The sequence below is a fragment of the Aureobasidium melanogenum genome, assembly GCF_000721775.1.
Source record: "Aureobasidium melanogenum CBS 110374 unplaced genomic scaffold scaffold_3, whole genome shotgun sequence".
NCBI classification, from domain to species: Eukaryota; Fungi; Ascomycota; class Dothideomycetes; order Dothideales; family Saccotheciaceae; genus Aureobasidium; species Aureobasidium melanogenum.
In genome coordinates, this window is record NW_024470055.1 from 384396 (window position 1) to 403777 (window position 19382).

At 51.2% G+C, this 19382-nt stretch overlaps 9 protein-coding genes across 9 annotated transcripts; 6 read left to right on the plus strand and 3 right to left on the minus strand.

The window, feature by feature from the left end:
* Positions 1-210: 210 nt before the first annotated feature.
* On the minus strand, positions 211-2991 carry M437DRAFT_40421 (NIC-domain-containing protein; the record flags this gene model as incomplete). The annotated part of the gene is made up of 1 exon (XM_041020192.1): positions 211-2991. One exon carries the CDS (start codon positions 2989-2991, stop codon positions 211-213), a length of 2781 nt encoding a protein of 926 aa, XP_040882721.1.
* A 1560-nt stretch (positions 2992-4551) lies between these two features.
* On the plus strand, positions 4552-5337 carry M437DRAFT_63249 (uncharacterized protein; the record flags this gene model as incomplete). Its single annotated transcript, XM_041024221.1, has 1 exon — positions 4552-5337. One exon carries the CDS (start codon positions 4552-4554, stop codon positions 5335-5337), a length of 786 nt encoding a protein of 261 aa, XP_040882722.1.
* Positions 5338-5801: 464 nt separating this feature from the next.
* Positions 5802-6587, plus strand: M437DRAFT_81553 (uncharacterized protein; the record flags this gene model as incomplete). Its single annotated transcript, XM_041027581.1, has 1 exon — positions 5802-6587. One exon carries the CDS (start codon positions 5802-5804, stop codon positions 6585-6587), a length of 786 nt encoding a protein of 261 aa, XP_040882723.1.
* A 188-nt stretch (positions 6588-6775) lies between these two features.
* On the minus strand, positions 6776-7825 carry M437DRAFT_41358 (uncharacterized protein; the record flags this gene model as incomplete). The annotated part of the gene is made up of 1 exon (XM_041020370.1): positions 6776-7825. The coding sequence occupies one exon, from the start codon at positions 7823-7825 to the stop codon at positions 6776-6778; it is 1050 nt and encodes a 349-aa protein (XP_040882724.1).
* A 1140-nt stretch (positions 7826-8965) lies between these two features.
* Positions 8966-10024, minus strand: M437DRAFT_40755 (uncharacterized protein; the record flags this gene model as incomplete). The annotated part of the gene is made up of 3 exons (XM_041020244.1): positions 8966-9378; positions 9434-9705; positions 9759-10024. The coding sequence occupies 3 exons, from the start codon at positions 10022-10024 to the stop codon at positions 8966-8968; spliced, it is 951 nt and encodes a 316-aa protein (XP_040882725.1).
* Positions 10025-10529: 505 nt separating this feature from the next.
* On the plus strand, positions 10530-11668 carry M437DRAFT_72576 (NAD(P)-binding protein; the record flags this gene model as incomplete). Its single annotated transcript, XM_041025879.1, has 2 exons — positions 10530-10817; positions 10937-11668. 2 exons carry the CDS (start codon positions 10530-10532, stop codon positions 11666-11668), a joined length of 1020 nt encoding a protein of 339 aa, XP_040882726.1.
* Positions 11669-12255: 587 nt separating this feature from the next.
* On the plus strand, positions 12256-12984 carry M437DRAFT_72577 (putative nuclear transport factor NTF-2; the record flags this gene model as incomplete). Its single annotated transcript, XM_041025880.1, has 6 exons — positions 12256-12262; positions 12371-12388; positions 12447-12511; positions 12578-12649; positions 12709-12810; positions 12868-12984. 6 exons carry the CDS (start codon positions 12256-12258, stop codon positions 12982-12984), a joined length of 381 nt encoding a protein of 126 aa, XP_040882727.1.
* A 738-nt stretch (positions 12985-13722) lies between these two features.
* On the plus strand, positions 13723-14332 carry M437DRAFT_40845 (uncharacterized protein; the record flags this gene model as incomplete). The annotated part of the gene is made up of 4 exons (XM_041020263.1): positions 13723-13759; positions 13816-13831; positions 13888-13980; positions 14032-14332. The coding sequence occupies 4 exons, from the start codon at positions 13723-13725 to the stop codon at positions 14330-14332; spliced, it is 447 nt and encodes a 148-aa protein (XP_040882728.1).
* A 1448-nt stretch (positions 14333-15780) lies between these two features.
* M437DRAFT_41245 (uncharacterized protein) lies at positions 15781-18614 on the plus strand (the record flags this gene model as incomplete). Its single annotated transcript, XM_041020350.1, has 3 exons — positions 15781-16699; positions 16762-17846; positions 17904-18614. Coding segments are annotated over 3 exons (2715 nt in total), but the record flags the coding sequence as incomplete, so codon positions are not given.
* Positions 18615-19382: the final 768 nt, after the last annotated feature.

The following is a 19382-nucleotide window of genomic DNA, read 5'->3' on the forward strand; positions in this document are numbered from 1 at the left end:
AGCTGGCGACCAATCTTTGCACTTCTGTATATCTAGCTAGACTGCGAGGTGGCACATAGCCTCCACCACTTTGAAGAACCTCCTTTTCTTATCCATCATCAGTCCCAAAGCTTTCCACTTATCCACTCCCTTGATTTTGTACAGAAGAACGCCTCTGAAACTCCATATGCTAAACGAACAAACCCATCCATTGCGAAATAGAACAAAGTCCTAGTAAGCACCAACGTCGCCACCAACACGAGTAAGCACCTCAAACACTCTGGGCTGCAACTTGTATTGGATCAAGCCAGCAAAGACCATAGTGTCCTTAGCGACCTGCAAGATGTCCTCAGCAACCTTTTCGCGACCACGCTCCTCGAAGCCTGAGGGCGATGAGCGAAGGTACTCGCGCTGTTGACCACAGCAAGTAATGGTCCAGATGAGCAAGTTGCCAATGTTGCGAGCGACTGGCGGAGGCAGGTTGCTGAAGGCATTGGCGGATGCACGGATCAGGCTCATGTTACCGCCTGCCGAGATGGGAAGGCAGTTCAGGCTGTTAAGGGCATCGAGAGCAAGGGCCCAGCGGCCTTCGGCGACAAGAGACTTGGCTTCGGCCATACCGAGGAGGAGAGTGCAAGACTCGCGGTTGACCTGCTTGATCTTGGCGGCGTGAAGCTGGTTGCTCTCATACAAGGCACGCATGTTGCGGGTAAGTGTGTAGGGGTCCTCGACAGCGGTCAGACTGAGAGATGCTGAAGTCTCGGCAGCGGTAGGATCGCGAGGCTTGAGCGGAGTCAGGCGTAGAGGGGCATCGCCGAGCTCGACACTGATAGCTTCCGACAGAGCCTTGTTGCAGATGGTAATGACGTTATCGTATTCCTCAGCCAAGTGGTAAAGCAGGACAGCATCAGTGACACGGCCATTGTCGTCAGCAATCTGGGCAGCACTGATAGTGATGTAGCGCAAGAATGCTTTCTCGTCGGCGATACGGATGATCTTGAGACGTTGTTCAATGGAACCTGGAATGCGTTGACCATCAGAACGAATGTCTCCAAGCAACTGAGCAAATTCGCGAGTCTCAAGAACAAGTTCACGAAGACCATCGTGACAGAGTGCGACTTGGCGTTGTCCAATCTCACCACCAAGATCTCCGTTCAAGCAGATCAGAGCAATGTAGTCAGCGGCAGTGGTGGGTGATTGAGCGCGGAAGTCCTTGGTGTAGTAGCCGACCAGATGAGCGAAGCTAATCTGGGGTTTCTGGCTTGTGGTGTATGACAAGAGATCCTCAGAATTGCTGTAGTCGTTGACACGCAAGAGACCGTAGTAGTTCAAAGCAATGGCAAAGTGCACAGCGCTGAGGTAGTTGTTGGGGTACAGCCAAGCAATAGCGCTTTCAAACTGACCAGCCAGGATTTGAAGGAAGAAGTAGGTGCCATATCCAGCAGCACCTTCAGCGCCTTGAACGAAATGTCTTTGACCGACTTCATGGATGACGTTTCTGACATCGTCGAGGCCGAAGACCTCGGAAGCAGTTTCCTCGACACGGTTGACCTCACGGGCAAGCACAAACTGCAGCCAGACCCAGTCTTCCATATTCTGGTTGATACCATCGAGTGTGCGTCTACCAAGCTCGCAGCGACCGATGATCTTGAAACAGGCCATGCGGTAAGGGTCGACACTGTTTTCGGGAGCGAATTGTGCGCGTTGAGAGTAGGTATTGTTGATTCTGGTTTGCAGCTCCGGAGGAAGGCGACGGTCGGTGCTGCGCGCGTAGCTTGCGAGGAAGAGAGGGAAGTTGCGATCGCAAGCCTTGATGGCACGTTCGTTGTCGGCTACATACTCGGCAGCTTCGTTGACGAGACCAGCGCGAAGAAGGTAGAAGATGAGAACCCAGGGGTAGTCGTCGTTGATCATTTGCAGCTCGCTGGTGTCGGGGCCGAGCTCCTTGCGAGCAGCACGTAGACGAACGTAGGCACGAACTTTGTTGATGATTGAAGGAACACCTCCAAGAGCAGCTTCCTTAGCATTCTTGAGGATGGCTGTCTCGAGCTGGGAGAGGAACTGCTTTTCGAGGAAACGTCTGGAGCCGTCGATGATGCGTTTACGAAGATCGAAAGCCTTGCGCGAGTTGGGTGCGTCGTCGAGGTAGTCTTGTGCAAATTGACGCTCCTTGATGGCGCGTGGGTCGGATGAGGTCTGGAATTCGGGGCTTTCGCCAACAATGTCGGCAAGGGCCTTGTAAGCATCGACGAGCTTTGATGTGTCTTCGGCCGAAGGCTGAGCCTCGACCTCGACGAAGTTGTGCAGGAGCGGGTAAAGACGACCCTCGATGCGAGCAATGTTGAGCTCCTTGACCTTGTTGGAGTATTTGTCCTGCTTGTCTCTGAGCATACGGTTCTCGCTGACGTTTTGTAGACCAGCAGGAGCTTTCTCGGCCACATCGGGGAACTGGCTGGTCCTCGAAGTCTGTCTGCCGGTGGCTCCGAGCACAGACTTGGAGCCCATTCTTGAAGCACCAGTTGATGCACCGAAGGGTGCTCTGCGGCTGGATCGACCAAATGCGCCGCGTGCGCCATCAGTGGTTGATCCCTCAAAGCTAGCCTCTGTCTTGTCCGACTTCTTAGTAATGCCAAAGTGCTCATAGATTTCCTTGCGCTTCTGCTCCCAGTTGCACTGCAAGTTGTCCTCGATGAAACGGTCGAAATCTCTCTTTGAATCTTCCATGAACTCGTCGAAAAGATCCTTCTTCTCCTTCTGGTAAAGACTCTCGACGTAGGTATCAAGATCGCCGTACAGAGGATCGTTCGCAGCGATGGGTGCAGGGGCCTTTGCGGCAGCGCTGTTTGTGAAGAGGTTCAGGTCGCGTAGGGCGGCGCCTGTGTTGACACCCGAAGCAGCAAGCAGATAGTGTGCTTTGCTGTCAGGTGTATACTGCTGGCCTAATCCGCGAACCTTCTTCTGAATGTCACCCAAGCCCAATTGCAGTGTAGGCAATTCTCCAAATGCGCCCATGCCAGTGTTTGTGCCAGCCTCAGCTCCCTGTCTCTTAATGTTGCGCTCGATCAGGTTGTCGAAGTATACAGGTCTGGCATTCTGCTCTTGCTGTCCAGTAGGTGCGGTGCTTGCGCCGAGTGCTGAATTCTGGTTAGTGGTGATCGATTGACCACAGAGGAACTTTTGTGTCTCACCTTGGTTGTTTCCACCAAAGGCAGACTGCTGAGTGTTCGCCGAGGGTTGTGCATTGTTGGTGGCGCCGAACAAGCTGTTTGAAGGTGCCGCACTAGCTCCGCCGAAGAGACTTGGTGCTGTGGTAGCAGGCTGTTGTGTAGCATTGGACGCGCCGCCAAACAAGCTGGGAGCAGAAGTTGCAGGTTGGGCGGTTGCAGTCGAAGTTCCAGTACTGGCGTTGTTGCCAAACAGCGAGAGGGTAGGTTTGTTGTTCTGTTGTTGCTGTCCACCGAAAAGACCTCCAGAAGCTCCAGTAGCAGTAGCTCCAGTCGGCGCAGTGCCAAACAATGAGGGAGTTGATTGTTGAGTTGATGCAGGAGTGGATCCTGCAGCCCCAAAGAGGTTACCAGTGCCAGCAGGCTTGTTGGCACCAAGGTTACCGAACAGCGACATGGTTGCTGCCTTTGTGGTAGTTGGTGAAGGTGATGGCGGAGGGCTTGTTTCTTCCTCTTCTGGATCTGTAGCAAACGCGAACCTGACTCGCTTTACCTTTGCGACGCCGCGCTCAGGTATGACTCGCGTACCGACGTTTACCCATGGCGTCTCTAAGGGCTTGTCGGACATCGTCTCCTTCCCTTTCTTAATCATCTTTTGTCCACCGCAGTTAGCCTTTTCTTGTCTGGTTCCTTGTGGTCGCGTTGACGGTCAACAACATATGTGAATCGAAAATGAAATCCCGGCGCCTAGATTATCATGGGCGGTCCACGCTCAACTGGTCTCGGCATGCTGCATTCTCCAAGTGTTGGCGGTCCACAGCGCAGCTGGATCTCCAGTAAGTCATGCACTGAGTATCCTCTCGTCTTCTCCTGCCTGAGGCTATTGTAGCCAAACCCAAGACATCTGGCGCTGGATCTTCTGCACTTGTCCATAACAATGCCTCTGATCTAAGTCTCATCCACTGTCTAAGATATGCTTGAGTAGCATGGAACAGTCTTACTCTTCTTAGTAACCATCTGTAACATTGTTCGACGATACAATGCCTTTCAGAAGACTCCTTTGTTCCGTAGAGAGCATAGAGTGGGCATCGTTCCCTGCTCTTCGATCCTTCTTTGTTCTTTATCTCATGACTTTGTATGGCCATTGATACCATACTGTTCAAGGTTGGGGACAACATTCATTTCTGTTTGCATTCTTGTCTATATTACCCTGCTTCTCTTCTCTGCTGTGCATACTGCTCGTCCTCACAAGCAGCTCCCTCATCTGCCTCTTTCGTTGTTCATCTCTGTCTTTACCATCTCCAGCTTTGCTCTCCTTCACATCATCACCAGGCACATCTTGCTAGACAAGATCCTTGCCCTTCTTCTCTCCTTCTTCTACCTTCTTTACGTCGTCTTGAGACTCGAAATGAAGATCACTGCATCTCCGCTCCTGCCTGCCGAGATGGACAACTATCTTGCTGCGCATGAAGTTGATCGTCCTCGCTACTCATCCTTCTCGGAGCTTAACCTTTCAAAACCACACCTGCAGCCTGACAGTGCTGTCGCCGTGCAGAAAACTGTCAATCTTCCTTGCGACCAGGACGAGAATATAATTTCAGATTCTAATGATAGCATTCATCGCAGCGCTATCTCCTCTGGTCATCCATCTCCTTGTACTCCGTACTCTGAAGTTCAGAATGCTGCTGCTCATGCGTATTCTCCCGATCCTCCCTCGAACATCGGCAGCGATAGGTTTTCACCAGACCTCTGGACCATGTCACCTGAAGAGCGCTCTCTCATGACCAATAGCGCCAACTTTGCTCATGGTCGTCGTCGCCGTGGTGCCATTCAGCATGAGGCTTCTCTGGAGCTAGACGTCTCTTCCTCGCATTCACCAGCTCCGCCTTCGCCATTTGTTCTCTCTCCCGATCTCGACAGTAGCGACGATGACAAGGTCCGAGTTTCTGAAGATCTCTCGGGTTACAAGAACAACACAGCAACTCCTCGTGGTCGTCTACAGCGCTCATTTACACCATCAGAGCGAGAAGATGCCGGTGTGGTCTTGGTACCTGGTCTTCTTCGTCGCCTCAGCCGTCCTTTCTCTGGTCCTTGGCGAGGCCCTTCATCGCCTCTGACCCCAGTTTCCTCGGTCGCTTCGCCACCTGTGGGTCGTCTGTCTCGCCTGCGTCGCTTGTTTTCGCGCCGTCGTTGAATCGGGCCTCAAGCTGGTGGCATTTGCTGGTGGTTGTTCTTGTGTGTTCCTGCATGTTCACATTTCGTTCTACCGGGATTGAAAGGGCTCAGATTCTGTTTTCTTACTGGTACCATCATGTTCATTCTCCCATCCTTGTAGTATTAGTCATCTCTTGATGCATTCTCTTCTTTGTACTATTTTGAGTCAATCAAATCTTGTCACGTCTCGTTCCGTCAGGTTGGAATACTACACTGATGCAACCCACTTCCCACGCGCCTCTCTACTTGGCATACTTCTAAATCCTGCATATAATCTACTGCACGGCGGCTAACCTAGGCAGAACTCGAACACCACCAATCACCATATGCTTGGCAAGATGACGGCGCTTATGAAGGACTGGTATGATCCCATTAGAATCCAAATCTCAAAACAATCGATCTTGCCTACAAACAAACCACATACTGCACCATGAGCCTCTCACAATGGTCTCCCCTCTTCGTGACCGCAAACGTTTCAATCGAGGCATGATAAATCCTTTCCTAAATCTCCCAAAAGCCCTTCTAACACAACCCAAAAAGGTAATCAACAAAGTCCTCTACAGCGCCCAACAGGAAGTCGCAAACCTACACCTAGGCGAAGGATTCTACAACCACTGGGTAATCGTCCAAGACCCCCTGCAACAAACCTTCTCCAAACCCACAAACGCTGTATCGCTAGACTTCCACTCTGGTTTCTTGAACCACTCTTTAGATGAGATTAAAGAGTTTGTGGATACAAGGCTTGGCGAGAAAGGACTTGGACAAGGCGAAAACTCATACGACAATCTCTCAGACGATATATTTGGTATCATTGATGAGAGAACGGCAGATGACAATACTATCTTATTTCCGGTCTATGATATCGTTGATTCATTCCAAGAGGCTGAGATCAGGGTTGCTTGGAACAATGCCACCGAGCGCGATAAAGCTCTGGTCCGATGCTTTTGGTCTGAAGACACTGAATCCGATATCAGGTTCCTTGCAAACACGATTGAGGGAATAGACTCTACAATGGGTATCGAAGAGATGAGCGATAAGGTCTACAGTCATATGGACAGTCTCAGAAGGGAAGAAGGGATCATGAGGTGGTTTGAGATTAGACTGGATGCTGGGTATACTGTTCTGGGCAAAAGTGGTATTTGGCTGATAGGGGCAGCGGATACTCTCATAGATCGCACAGAGTTTGATGAGGACGGTGTGATGAGGGGGAGCAAAATTGATCGGTCTTGAGCCAGCAATTCATGGAAGAGCATGGGATATCCGAGAATTCGCTACATGACGCCGTGAAAGGAAGAGCCCACAGCATGTTGAAGAGGATCCAAGTAAGAAACATATATATATATATAGCCTTGCGCATTGATACGTAGCAACACCGTTACCAACGCCGTGAACAGAAAGACCTTCGGAACTTCACGCTATCACTTCCCCAAGACTGATCGCCTACCCTTCCCAGATTCCTTCTTGTTGAACTCTTCATTTGGCCAGATCCAGCCTCTGATCCTCTTCGCCCTTCTCGTCTCCACAAAGACCGGCTTGGGCATCCCTGCATCTCTGACCAAGTGTTTCTTCCTCGTCATGGCGGAAGGTTTGCCGATCTCTAGCTTCCAATGTTGATGTCCCGGAAGTGGTTCGTCACAAGCCTGCATATGCAGGTACCAAAGCGCCAGCCCAGCTGTCATGTTAAAGTCCTTGCCATTTCGCGTGTGTTGCTCGGATAAAGCTATAGCGTTACTGACTTCCAAGTAACCAAAGATGGGGATGGGAGCAGAAGACGAAATTTCTGTGAACGAGGGACTAGACTCGGATCTTTTGAACTCGTAGATCATGTCGTCGCCGCCATAGCGTACGCACACGAGTTCGATTTCTGTGATGATGAAGCCATAACGGCAACCGTATTCGCGGAAGAAGTGCTGCAGACGTGCCAGGCCTGATAGGTAGCGCACTCGCTCTGCGAGGCTGCCGTGGCGCATATCGCTGCGCCACTGTTCGTAACATAGCACTATCCCAACGACACGAATCCGCTCATGACTCTTGATGACAGTCGAGGTGAAGTCTGGTAGCATATGGGTATTGTCGCCTGTGTTACTGTGCATCTGCAGGGTTGATTGAGCAAGTGATGACTTGAGAGCTGCATTAAGCTTGACTCCAAAATGGTCACGATATGCTAGGTGCAACTGCTCACGCGTGGCTGGTGAGGTGCCAACAGGATGAAGCGTCGAAAGGGTGCCGCACTGCATTTCGCGATAAAGCAGCGATTTTAACTCTGGTACACCAAGCATACTTTCGACGCTGAAATCAGACCAGCTGCGTACATTGCGTACATCGAAGAAGAAGTGCTTGTCACGACTTGGCCCAGGCTCCATAACGCGCTCTACTAAGGAGAGGGCAGGATTGGGAAGACTGAGGTAGTCAAGCAACGATGTCCTCTTGGAATCATGATTCTGACTGGCAATCGACGACAGTGGCATCTGATTCAGACTCTGGCGAGATATTCGGGTCAAGCTTCGCTTGCCTTGTGGAAGCGAGGAGGGAAACATAGTAGGATCGATTGGGTTTACTGATTGCGCAGCCTCGAGAGACTTGCGCGCCCAAGGTGAATTCCTCTGATCACTGGGGTCGGGAAGATAGGACAAGAACTGTTCACCAGGAACCGAGTAAAGTCCATTGGTGAAATAGTCGGGCAGGCGAGAATATGGTCCACTCGCTGATGGAGACGAGTTGCAATAGTCTTCGGACGCAGGCGGCCAAACATCCGAGGAAGCGGGTTCCATGGGAGAGTATGATGTGGTCTTCTGAGACTGTTCTGAACTATTACCCCGTAGGGCAAAACTGTGGTACACCCCATTCTCAGGGGTCAAACGAGAAGACGGAGTGGTCGTATTGGGATCCACGTGTCCTTGCAGAGATGAGTTGGAGTTGGAGGGTCGAGCCCTTGCATTGAAACCGTGATCCGAAAATGTACTTGCTTCTAGAGCTTGGTCTTGCATACGGATCTTGGGTATCAAGCGTGGACCGCTGCATATCTGAGACGTCCTTGAAGGTTCCTTGCTAGTGGTAATGTCTTCCAGTCCCCATTCGATAGAATCAGATACATCTCCATAAGCTTCAACAGACTCTGCATCCGTGGTAAAGTATATATTTGGCCAGCACAACATAGGATCACCTAAGGCGTCAAAAGACTTACACGTCATGTGCTTCTGCATGTTGGAATTCGCGGACCGCGCTGATAGTGTTGCAGATTGATTTAGTATGTCTTTTTGAGGGTTGACAGCTCATTTTATATTTCAGACATCCGCTGCAATCGACGTAAAGGCTGTGTGGCTATGATGAGTTCCATCTCGTTGTGGCCGAATGTTGCAGTTCCAGTGGCAGAGAACATGTCAATACTCACACATTCCGCTTTCAATTAATCAGGAAGTTGTGCGACACAAGTTTTCTTCCACCGATTGTGCATCGTGACCTTCTCTTTGCCGCATCGTGGTCGATATTCTTTGATAAGGCTATACCAACAGGCGCGAGGCGCTTAAAGAGATGCAGCGATTGGTCATCGAGTCGCATCGACATGCATAGCGGCGAGCAATCTGCATTTAGTAGTCTTGGTAAAGACATCAGCCGTAGCGTTGTCTTGCCAGATTCTTGAGCATTTCCATGGTTTTGTCTTCCTTGGCCCTATGGTGTGCGAGACGCTCCTCACGTTCGGCCTCGCGAGCGCGAAGAATTTCCTCCTTCCTCAATTCACGTTCCGACTTTTTACGCTGGGTTGCTTGGATATGAGCCTTGATGCCATCCTCTCCACCTATCAGATCATTTTCGCCAACTTCCTCGGCTCCCGGAGATTTTTGTTCGCGGAATGCGCGATTGGCGACAGCTTTTTCGCGCTTCTTTTCGAGTTGACGTTCGCGCGAGCCGGGCTCGGCGCGTGGGTTGAGTTCTTCTAAGCGCTCCTTTTGCAATTTGCGGTCCATCTTGCGGTCGAAACGTAAGTCTTGTCGGCGAGCGATTTCATCTTCTTCGGCAAGTTCTGTAACTTGTAAGCCCTGAGTTGCGTGCCTGAGGGTCACTTGACACAAGCCTACCATTTCTGCATTGGAGATCTTGGATGGATGGTACTGTAGGTCCAACACGACTTGCATTAGTCGGGAGTGAAGGCCCGTATTCGTCTTCACTATCGTCCTGGTCTGCAGCCGGCTGGCTAGTAGTTGCATGTTGCTCGTGCTGGCGGTAATCTTGTTCTGATTGTTCTCTTGATAGCGGGCTACGACGGGTCGTCTTCGCTTCAGAAGCGGCACGATCTGCCTTTTCTTTGGTCACGGGATCATACCAGCCTTCTGCTAGCTCACCGCGGTTCCTGTTGTTTGTTAAACGCTGTTTTGGTACGAATGGAGAAGTTTGAAGACTAACCATTTTCCTAAGAATGACTTCCACCTACCTTTGACTTCGGTCTCATCCAAATCATCTATGTCAATCTGCTTCTGAATATCGAGGTACAGTCCAAACAACCGCTTGAACTGCTTCAGATCATGTTTGACCAGGGCACGCGCATTCAGAGGCAATTGTACTGAGGCTGGAGACCGGCTCCGTCGTTTGTGATGATGGTCACGGTCACGTCTTGAGCAGTCTGGCGAGCGTGACCGCCGTCTCGAGGGATGATGACGATCTTCTGGCATGGTTGACTAGGTGCGACAATATCAATACTTCACAACATACTCATCTTGTCGAGTTCATGCAAGAAGCTCAAGGTTCCTTGGTGACATTTACTCCAGCCTTGGCGACCCTGATGACGTTCGCTTCAAAGCGGACATTGATGCCCCACTCGTCCTCTTCACGTCCGACTACCTTAACTCCTTCACTATCTCTCAATGGCAGTTCTTTGCAATAGGATTTCAGTGTCTGGCACTGCTCCCTCTCAGTGACATGAGCATGGGTATCTTTCAATTCGGCAAATCACTTTCCTGATGAGTAGTGATGACATAGCAGAATGCTCGGACTTCTTCCCATGCTGGAGTTATGACGACGGAGATAGGCAATAGGTAGCTGTGGTCTCATCAGCCTAAGCTAATATGTTATCATCGGCGGCGGCTGGTGTCTTTGGACGATATATATCTCAATATTGCCCCTCCCTCAACCGTCGTTTTGCACAAACCTAATTGCTTCTCAATCACACAATCCACCATGACCCGCGTACTTTTGACTGGAGGCTCTGGCTTCATCGCTGCCCACGTTCTTGACATTCTGCTCGAGCATGGCCACTCTGTCGTAACCACTGTCCGCTCCCAGGAGAAGGCCAACAAGATCAAGGAGGCCCACCCCAACGCTTCCGAGAAGCAGCTCTCCTTTGCCATTGTCGAAGACATCGCTCAAGAGGGTGCCTTTGACAAGGCTGTCGTGTCAGACCCTCCTTTCGAGGCCGTCATTCACACTGCTTCTCCCTTCCACTTCAATGTCACAGACGTCCAGAAGGTTAGTCGCATCCTTTTCTTCCCATGGTCAACTCTATCATAGTCGCCTCGACATATACTATCTGATAGAGCCACGCGCGAGAGTGTCATGCTTTTGTTCATCTGCTAACCATGTCCTAGGAGTTGCTCGACCCCGCCGTTATTGGAACCACCGGTATCCTGAAGTCGATCAAGAAGAGTGCACCATCGGTCAAGCGTGTTGTCATCACTTCAAGTTTCGCTGCCATTGTCAACCCCAGCAAGGGCAACTGGCCTGGTCACACCTACTCCGAAGCCGACTTCAACCCTATCACCCACCAAGAGGCTCTTGAGAACCCTGCTGCAGGATACCGCGCTAGCAAGACCTTTGCCGAGAAGGCTTCGTGGGACTTCCTTGAGAAGGAGAAGCCCAACTTCACCATCTCTACCATGAACCCTCCGCTTGTCCTTGGCCCCATCGTTCACTACTTGAACTCGCTCGACTCATTGAACACCAGCAACCAGCGCATCAGAGACATCTACCAGGGCAAGGCCAAGGAGCAGATTCCCGAGACTGGTACCTTCCTGTGGGTCGATGTCCGCGACCTTGCTCTCTGCCACGTCAAGGCCATCGAAGTCGAAGCTGCTGCCAACAAGAGATTCTTCGTTACTGCTGGCCACTTTTCCAACAAGGAGATCGCTGAGATTATCAAGAAGGAATATCCTCAGACAAAGGACTTGCCTTCCGAGAGTACTCCTGGCGGCGACTACCCCAAGGACGGCGTGTACAGCTACGACAACAGCAGAACCAAGGATGTGCTGGGCATCCAGTTCAAGTCACTTCACGATTCGATCAAGGACACTGTCAAGTCTTTCCAGTCGGTCGGTGCATAGACATTTGAAAAGCAGCTTTAAGCTTGCATTATGATAAAAAAAAAAAGCTAGCTAGAATTATATCCCTACGACTGCAATGATAATGCCTGTACACTTCATAATGTTAGTCAATGTCTCGAATTAGAGTGACGGTAACTAGATGAATTTGTAGTGGTGTAGGTCAGGCTGTTGAGCTTGTTTGACAATCATGAAACCTCAAGTGGGTGTTTGAAGTCCATTTTGAGGCTCCACGGGTTTGCGTCTCACACGAGGCGAGAGGGCCCGTGGATATCATAAGTTATCGTTTGTTTTGTTCATCATAATGGGCGCGAAACGTGTAGAAGAAGAGGCGCACTTACAGAGAGCGATATGACTGCTGCCACGATGTATGTGACAGCAGCATTGGTTGTTGAGGGAAAGGAAAAACAAGAAAAGTCGGGCTGGTGGACTTTATGCGTCGGGCGGAAAACGCCGAGTGGGCTTCTGCTTTGGCAGCCCCGCCATCAACACAAGAGAGTCGACGACATCTCGAAAGCTTTCACAAGTAGTCTACCTCTATTTCTTAAGATCCATCTCTCGTTGCACTTCTCAGATCACATTCCATTAACATGGCCGGTAAGTCTGCTCGATTCTCGAGCACTAGGACGGCGTGTTTCATCCACCTCCTGCTCGCAGGCGCCTTGGGCAAACAAGCACACAATGACTGACATGGACTCCCAACAGACTTCCAGAACATCGCTGGTATGCGCAGACTTTGAAACCCTACGAGTCGACCCCTCGAGTCTAATGTGACCTTCAGAACAATTCGTTCAGTTCTACTACAAGACCTTCGATGAGAACCGCTCTGCCCTCGGTGCCCTCTACGTACGAACACACCGAACTTGAATGTTGCAAGAGAAGAATACATCCTGATATGTTTGGAATTTGCAGAAGGACCACTCTATGCTCACCTTTGAGAACTCGCCCGTTCAAGGTGCCGCTGGCATCACTGAGAAGCTCGTCGTATGTTTCGCAAGCTCGAGTCCCAAGGCACACAAGAGAAGAGACTAAGCGACGTTTAGGGTCTGCCTTTCGCCAAGGTTCAGCACGAGGTTTCTAGCTTGGACGCTCAGCCCTCCAACGAGGCCGGTGGTATTCTGGTCCTTGTTGCCGGCAGACTTCTTGTACGTCAAGCAAAGACTGCAACCAAACACTGACAACAACTGACCGCCATTCTACAGGTCGACGAGGAGCAGAGACCCATGAGCTACACCCAGTCCTTCCAGCTTCTGCCCGATGGTGCCGGCAGCTACTACGTCTTCAACGACATCTTCAGACTCGTCTACGCTGCCGCATAAGCGATCTAATTAGCATGTTGGTAAAAGAAAGAAGAAGAAGGAGAAGATGCACATATGTCATGTAATACTGGATCTTCCTCTATGCACACAGGCCATTTGGCTGATGGGTGAAGGAGCGATATCCAATTGATGAGCCGATAGTCATAAAATATCAGGCCAACGAAATCCACGACTCGCGACATTGAAATGTTCAGATGAAACTGTTTTGTCGCTTGTGTCTTTGACAAGGTGCACATCGCTATACAAACCACACCGCGGTGCAGCAAATCTGTGTAGCGAGATGAGTAGCACCATATAGATTTGCTGTCCTCGCAAACAGATAATAAGTGGAATCTGAGACGGTGATCAGACGCAACGGACCCTGAAAGTGGTCTGTTTTTGGCAGCAGGTCGGGGAAAGTTGACAGTCTTGACGCCGGTCGTTCCTGCTGCTGCTGCGCGACGCGAATCACAAGTGGCTTTGGTCGCAAGCTCTCATTCTCCGTAGGCATCTGTATTCTGCTCTCCTCAATACAAGTCCTCCTTCATCCATCGAGTCTTTGACCCTATCTCTGTGAATACTGTATTCCACAATACTCCAAGCAGACTTACAGAACCTCTGCCACCATCCAGCACTACAGCTTGGTCCGAGCCATTCATCGCGTATTCGGAACACGACAGCTTCACCGTCATACAACCTTGCAAGCTTCGTCGTCGCGACAATACATAGCATCAACCCAACATTCAGTAGACCGACAAGATGACGATCGCAGAAGAGCTTAGGTCGCGTAATTTCAGTGAGTCTCATGCGTGAACCACGCTGCCTGTTCCACAGCGCGCTGACTGGCCATAGGTATATACGGCCAATGGTACGAGCAATCACGCAGAATGAATAGCAATGGCATATGCTAATTCAACACAACAGGGCCGGTATCATCAGCATGATCTTGTGTTTCGGTCTCGGCATTGGCAACATCTTCCTCTTCCACTGGGTCATCCTGTTCGCCGTGATATGCCTGTAAGTGGCAGTTGCAGATCAAGCGATACGTCGCGCTAACCTCGTGTCCAGAATCTGCTCGTTCATCATTCTCTTTGTCGAGGTCCCTCTCCTCCTTCGTGTCTGCCCGACGTCGTCCACATTTGACACATTCATCCGCCGATTCGAGACCAATTACATGCGCGCTGCGATTTACCTTGCGATGAGTGTCATCCAGTGGATCTCACTGGCCGTCAAGACGACCAGTCTTATTGTCGCTGCAATAATCTTGCTATTCACGGCTGTGTTCTATGCATTGGCTGGCGTCAAAGGACAGGACTTTGTCGGAAGCAAGACTTTGGGTGGTCACGGTGTCGCCCAAATGATCGTCTAGTCTGTCTCTTGTAGACAAGAATCATCTCTGCGGACACGCGAGTACGATATGACTGGAGAAGAACACAAAAAATAAAACAACAAAGAAACTTGGTCGCAAAAGCACTGGTGCTGTTGTGTACCTGACCGAGGCGCATCGAGCATGCAGAGAAGGAAGCAGTCCCAACTACGGGACAGGATGTATTCAATACGAAGACCGCTTTTAATGAAAATATTTTAGCAACATGAGAATGCTGGTTCCGCTTCCGGTGGCATCAAGGCTGTATGGCGCTTGTAGGCTCAAAACACGTGCTATGCAAGACGTCGAAGTTGGTGATGAAAGTCACCAAGTGGATCAATCACTCAGGTGCCAAGTCGTAGCGTGATGAAAGTGCTTACGACAGCAGTGCATAGCGCATGGCAGAAAGGGACAAAGGTCATGCTTTGATGGTCATACCACCAAGTATGACCAAGGATTGCCATACGAGGATTTTGTTTGGCTGGCACCGCGATCACCGCGCTACTGTGACATGGCTATTCGGATAGATGGAATTCGGTCAACAGCAGGGCAATGTTTCAAAATTGGCTGCAGGAACCTGTTTAACAGGATTTTACCTGGATAGAAGAGGGGCTGGCGGAAATTCTCGAATGTATCATCGCGCGGGGACGGCAGGTGTGGCATAGCATTGTGGCTTGGTTGCTCCGAGGAAGCGCATCATTCATGGGGTCTACCGTCTTGACAGAATGGAGATCTGAGCGCTCATGGTCAGGCTGCCCTCCCGGCAACGTGTTGTCAAGCAAGTATTGTGACATTCGTATAAACGAGCAGAGATTAACAAGTGATAAGGCGGTATGGGCTTTTTCAAGAGACGGTGAGGGATATCCTTGTGTAGAAATATCTCAGGCATGCTAGAACCGTGTGCAACCGGCGGGCCAATGATATGACGGGTGTAGCTAATGGCACTTCGTCACGCCTTTAGCGTCGATTCCGATCGGGGGCAGTTTGTCTTTTGAGGGTTTCGTCACGAACCTGGACTTGCTTTCTCCCATTGTCCTCGTCTCACGAGTCTTTGTGTCCTTGTATTCTTTTCGAGTCATCTCAATTGTTTCTGTCTTGACATAGACGTTTCCTCAATACCTCTGTCCTGTAAAGTCCAAAACGACGACACGAGGACCAACTGTTTCCAGCGTGGTAAGTCTGCATGCATGCATTGGCTTATCGCAGATCTGCGTGGCAGATACAGCCTGGCAGAAAGTCTCATTGGTGAACCTCTGCTGCTGCTGGGAAAGGCACTGGCGTTGAGCAAGCCAATGAGACATGACTACCTTTCTTTAGTACCTATCATCATCTATCCGTCTATCCAAGACCCTTTACCTCCAACATTCAGGTCGCAAGGCCAGCAATACTGATCGATTCTTGCAGTTTCTCCTTGTTAACAACACTTCCTTATCGTCACACTACCTCCAAACATGAGCGCCGAACTGCCAAAGGTGCCTCCGCGTCCAGCTCGCACCCAGGAGAGGGCTGCAGATCCCACCATGAATGCTCCAATAATTCCTCCTCGTCCCCAGCGTCGCACTGAGAGATCCGTCTCTCCCATGAGAGGAGAGTACACTCGCTCTCCGCTGAACGACATGCCCACCACTAGTCCCAACGCCAATGGCAAGATGTACAGCCAGAGAAACCTCTCGGCCCAGGACCTGCCTCCTCGTCCCCCGAGTGTCAGCCTTCCCTCAATCGGTCAGGAAGGTAGCGAGTACGCCAATCTGGAGGAAGAACAAGCTGCTGCTGAACAGCACCGCAACATCTCCCCTGACTTGCCCATGCACGCTCCCACAGCATCTGTGCCTCAGTCGACTGCCAAATCCAGAATCCAGACCGTGACTCGTACCGATTCTAGTCAAGCCGCATCCCACGGAATCGGCTCAGCTGGAGACTCGGTTCACCCGCTGAGAGCAAAGGCGAGCTTCAGTCGTTCCAATCTTTCCCTGTCTCATGAGCCCACTGAGGAAGACGAACACGGCATTCCCGAGATTGGTGTTCAAGTGCCTATGTTGAAATATGCCGGTGATGTCCAAGCCCCCACACCGACTCTGTCGAAAGCTGGAACGCCAAGTATCAGCTTTAATGATGCAGCCCCTCGCAACCACCACCGCAAGCGTAGTTCGCGTCAAGAGTTCCACGGCCCTCCGGGTAGTTATGGTCTGCACGGCCATCGTCAGGATCCCACGGATCAGTTCGAGAAGGCGTGGTATGCCAAGCACCCCGAAGAGCTTGTCAAGGAACACCGTCCTTACGATCCTGGTCATGCTCCTGGTGATTGGGCCTTGAGCAGTGAAGATCTCAACAAGCTAGTTCACCAGAACTCTGGCCGTGGTCTCGGAATGGGTAAGCCATCTGATCTCTTCATCATCGTGCGCCCTACTTTGAACTGATGTGAATATGTACAGGTACTTCGCCCGCTGCTATCGGCACTCCTGACGAGTCGATTGGTTTCATGGCTTCTGAGGCGTACACTTCCCGTATGAACTCGCCCAAACCCTTGTCAAGTCTCGGCAGGCGCCCTTCGAGTAGCGCCCAACCTACTGTCGAGTCCCCTCTTAAGAAGGAGTCTTTCAACTTGAACGAAATTTCTCAGAACGACAAGGCTCAGGAAGGTGAGGTCGAAGGTGAGGTTATCCACATTGATCCCCCAGCCCACCGCCACAGCAAAATTCACGGTGGTGGTTACGACCCTCCTACCGTCGACCTCGGCCCTGAGGGAGGTAACACCCTTGAGCGTGGCGGTTGGGTCATCGAGAATGGCGATGGAATACCCATCTTGGCCTCCGACGAAGTCGCCAAGAACAACCCTGAGGCTGTCTACTGGCAACCCGCTGTCTCTCCCTCCAAGGAAAGGAAGGGCAGCGACTACTACGATGCATATGCATCTGATTCCTCGGCTACCGGTCCTTCCCGTAGACGCAGCAAGGAGAAGCTCAGAACCAGCAGCGGAGGTGAATTGGCTAGATTCAAGTCTCGCGAGGCTCAGCCTTCTGGTACTGGCACTCCTCTTGCAGAAATTGAAGAATATGAGCCCCTCTTCCCCGACGATGACGACAAGCCTCAAAAGCCTCTGACTGCTGCTGACAAGGTTAAGCGTCCTGACTTGGCTCGTCACCACTTCCCTAGTCAAGACATCTGGGAAGATGTCCCTGAAAGTCTGCAGTACCAGACTGAGGTGTCCGGTCCTCAGGAACCTGAAGAGCTCACAGCTTCTACTACTTTTGAACACCCTGACAAGGAACAAGCACGTAAGGAGGGTAACAACCCTGAAGATCGTGCTGATTTCCTTTCCCAAGAAGCTAAGAAGATGGCTAAGACTGGATTCAAGCCTGGCGTTGCCGACGACATGACCCGTCCCAGCTACAAAAACCGTTTCCCTAGCAGAGATATCTGGGAAGATTCGCCTGACAGTCTGCAGCTTGAGACTACCGTTGAGACGCCACAAATGGAGGACGAGGACGTGTCGAGCCCTGCAGATATCAAGTCGCCTGTAATTCCTCCTCGTCCTGCTCGCTCTTCCAAGCTCTCCGAGGTATCGACTCCCGAGCCCGATGAGAGCACTAAGCCTCAGGTTCCGGCAAGACCAGCCGGTAACCAAGCTCCTGTCATTCCCGAGCGCCCTAAGCCTCAAGTGCCTGCCCGTCCAGCAAGGTCTGAGAACACTCAACCTCAGGATGGTGCATCGAACGATAGAGCTGTATCACCACCAGCTGTCAAGGCCAAGCCTGCAGTCCCTGCAAGACCTGGCGGCAACAAGTTCGCTGCACTCAAAGCCGGTTTCCTTGAGAACCTGAACGCACGTCTTGGCTCTGGTCCTCAGGCTCCCCCTAAGCACGAAGAGCCTGCCGAAGCACCTGCTGAAGAGAAGGCTCCTCTTGCCGACGCTCGTAAGGGCCGTGCTAGAGGTCCCGCTAGAAGAAAGCCTGCCGCTGAAGCTGTCGCAGCTCCTGCAGCCGCATCCGGTGCATCAACTTTGTCTATTGGTACCACCTTCACTATTTTCCAGATCAACGAGCACGGTGATTTGTCTGTACCCATTGAGCAACTTTCACCTACTCTAGCCAAGGGTGCTCAGGAGATGGAGAAGGCTGCTGCAGCAAACACTGAGGGTGCTTCCCCTGCCTCTTCATCTTCAGCCGCCGACAACGAGAAGGCTATTCTCTCTGGTCTTCCTGCTCAAGCGATTGGTCACATCGGTGATACACCTGACCCCAAGCTGTCACAGCCAACAATGGAGCGTGCATCAGCCATTCAGTCCGATTTCGAGGCAGCGCTTGCCGACTCAGAGAAACACGGCGAGCAACCTGCTGACGGCGAGACGGATGTTGTTCCATCGATCGCTGATCGCTCTTCAGAAGTGCCCATCCCAGGTCAGACTGCAACTCAGGACACGAGATCTCCAGAAGGACTCAAGGGTGACGTCGAGAAGACTGAAAGCACAGCCACTGCTAGCAAGTCTGTTGACACCAATACTGCCGATGACTCTGGGGAGGGTCTTGTCTCGAAGATCGGCCAGTCTGTCAACAACGCGGTGAACTATGTATCAGAGTCTGTTTCCGAGACTGTTCAGGGCGCAACAGCATCTGAAAGCAAGGAACCTACTGAGCACGAAAGTAAGCCTCAAATGGCTGACTCCAGTGTGCAAACTGGTCAACAGGACATCACTATCAAGAGCCCCACAGGCGAGGAAGAGAGCATGACATTGCACCTTGGAGGCCTCGCACCCAAAGAGGGCAATGTGGTTGTCAAGGATGGACAGGAGATTGTTGGCCCTATGGACGAGAAACATCGCACAGCTACCACTGGCCACGGCATGTAGAATTTTTATAGTGTAATAGCAGGTCAGGAGCTAGATAACATACAAAAGCTGGATTAGTGTTGTTTTGTTAAGATGCTAGAGATGTGCCATTGATTTCTAGTTGTGATACGAAGTGTGTGATGTTGGATGGTATGAAGTTGTGTCCAGTGGGTGGCCCTGTTAGCCTGATCCAACTCTAGCCATCATCACACCGTTATACAAGCGCTG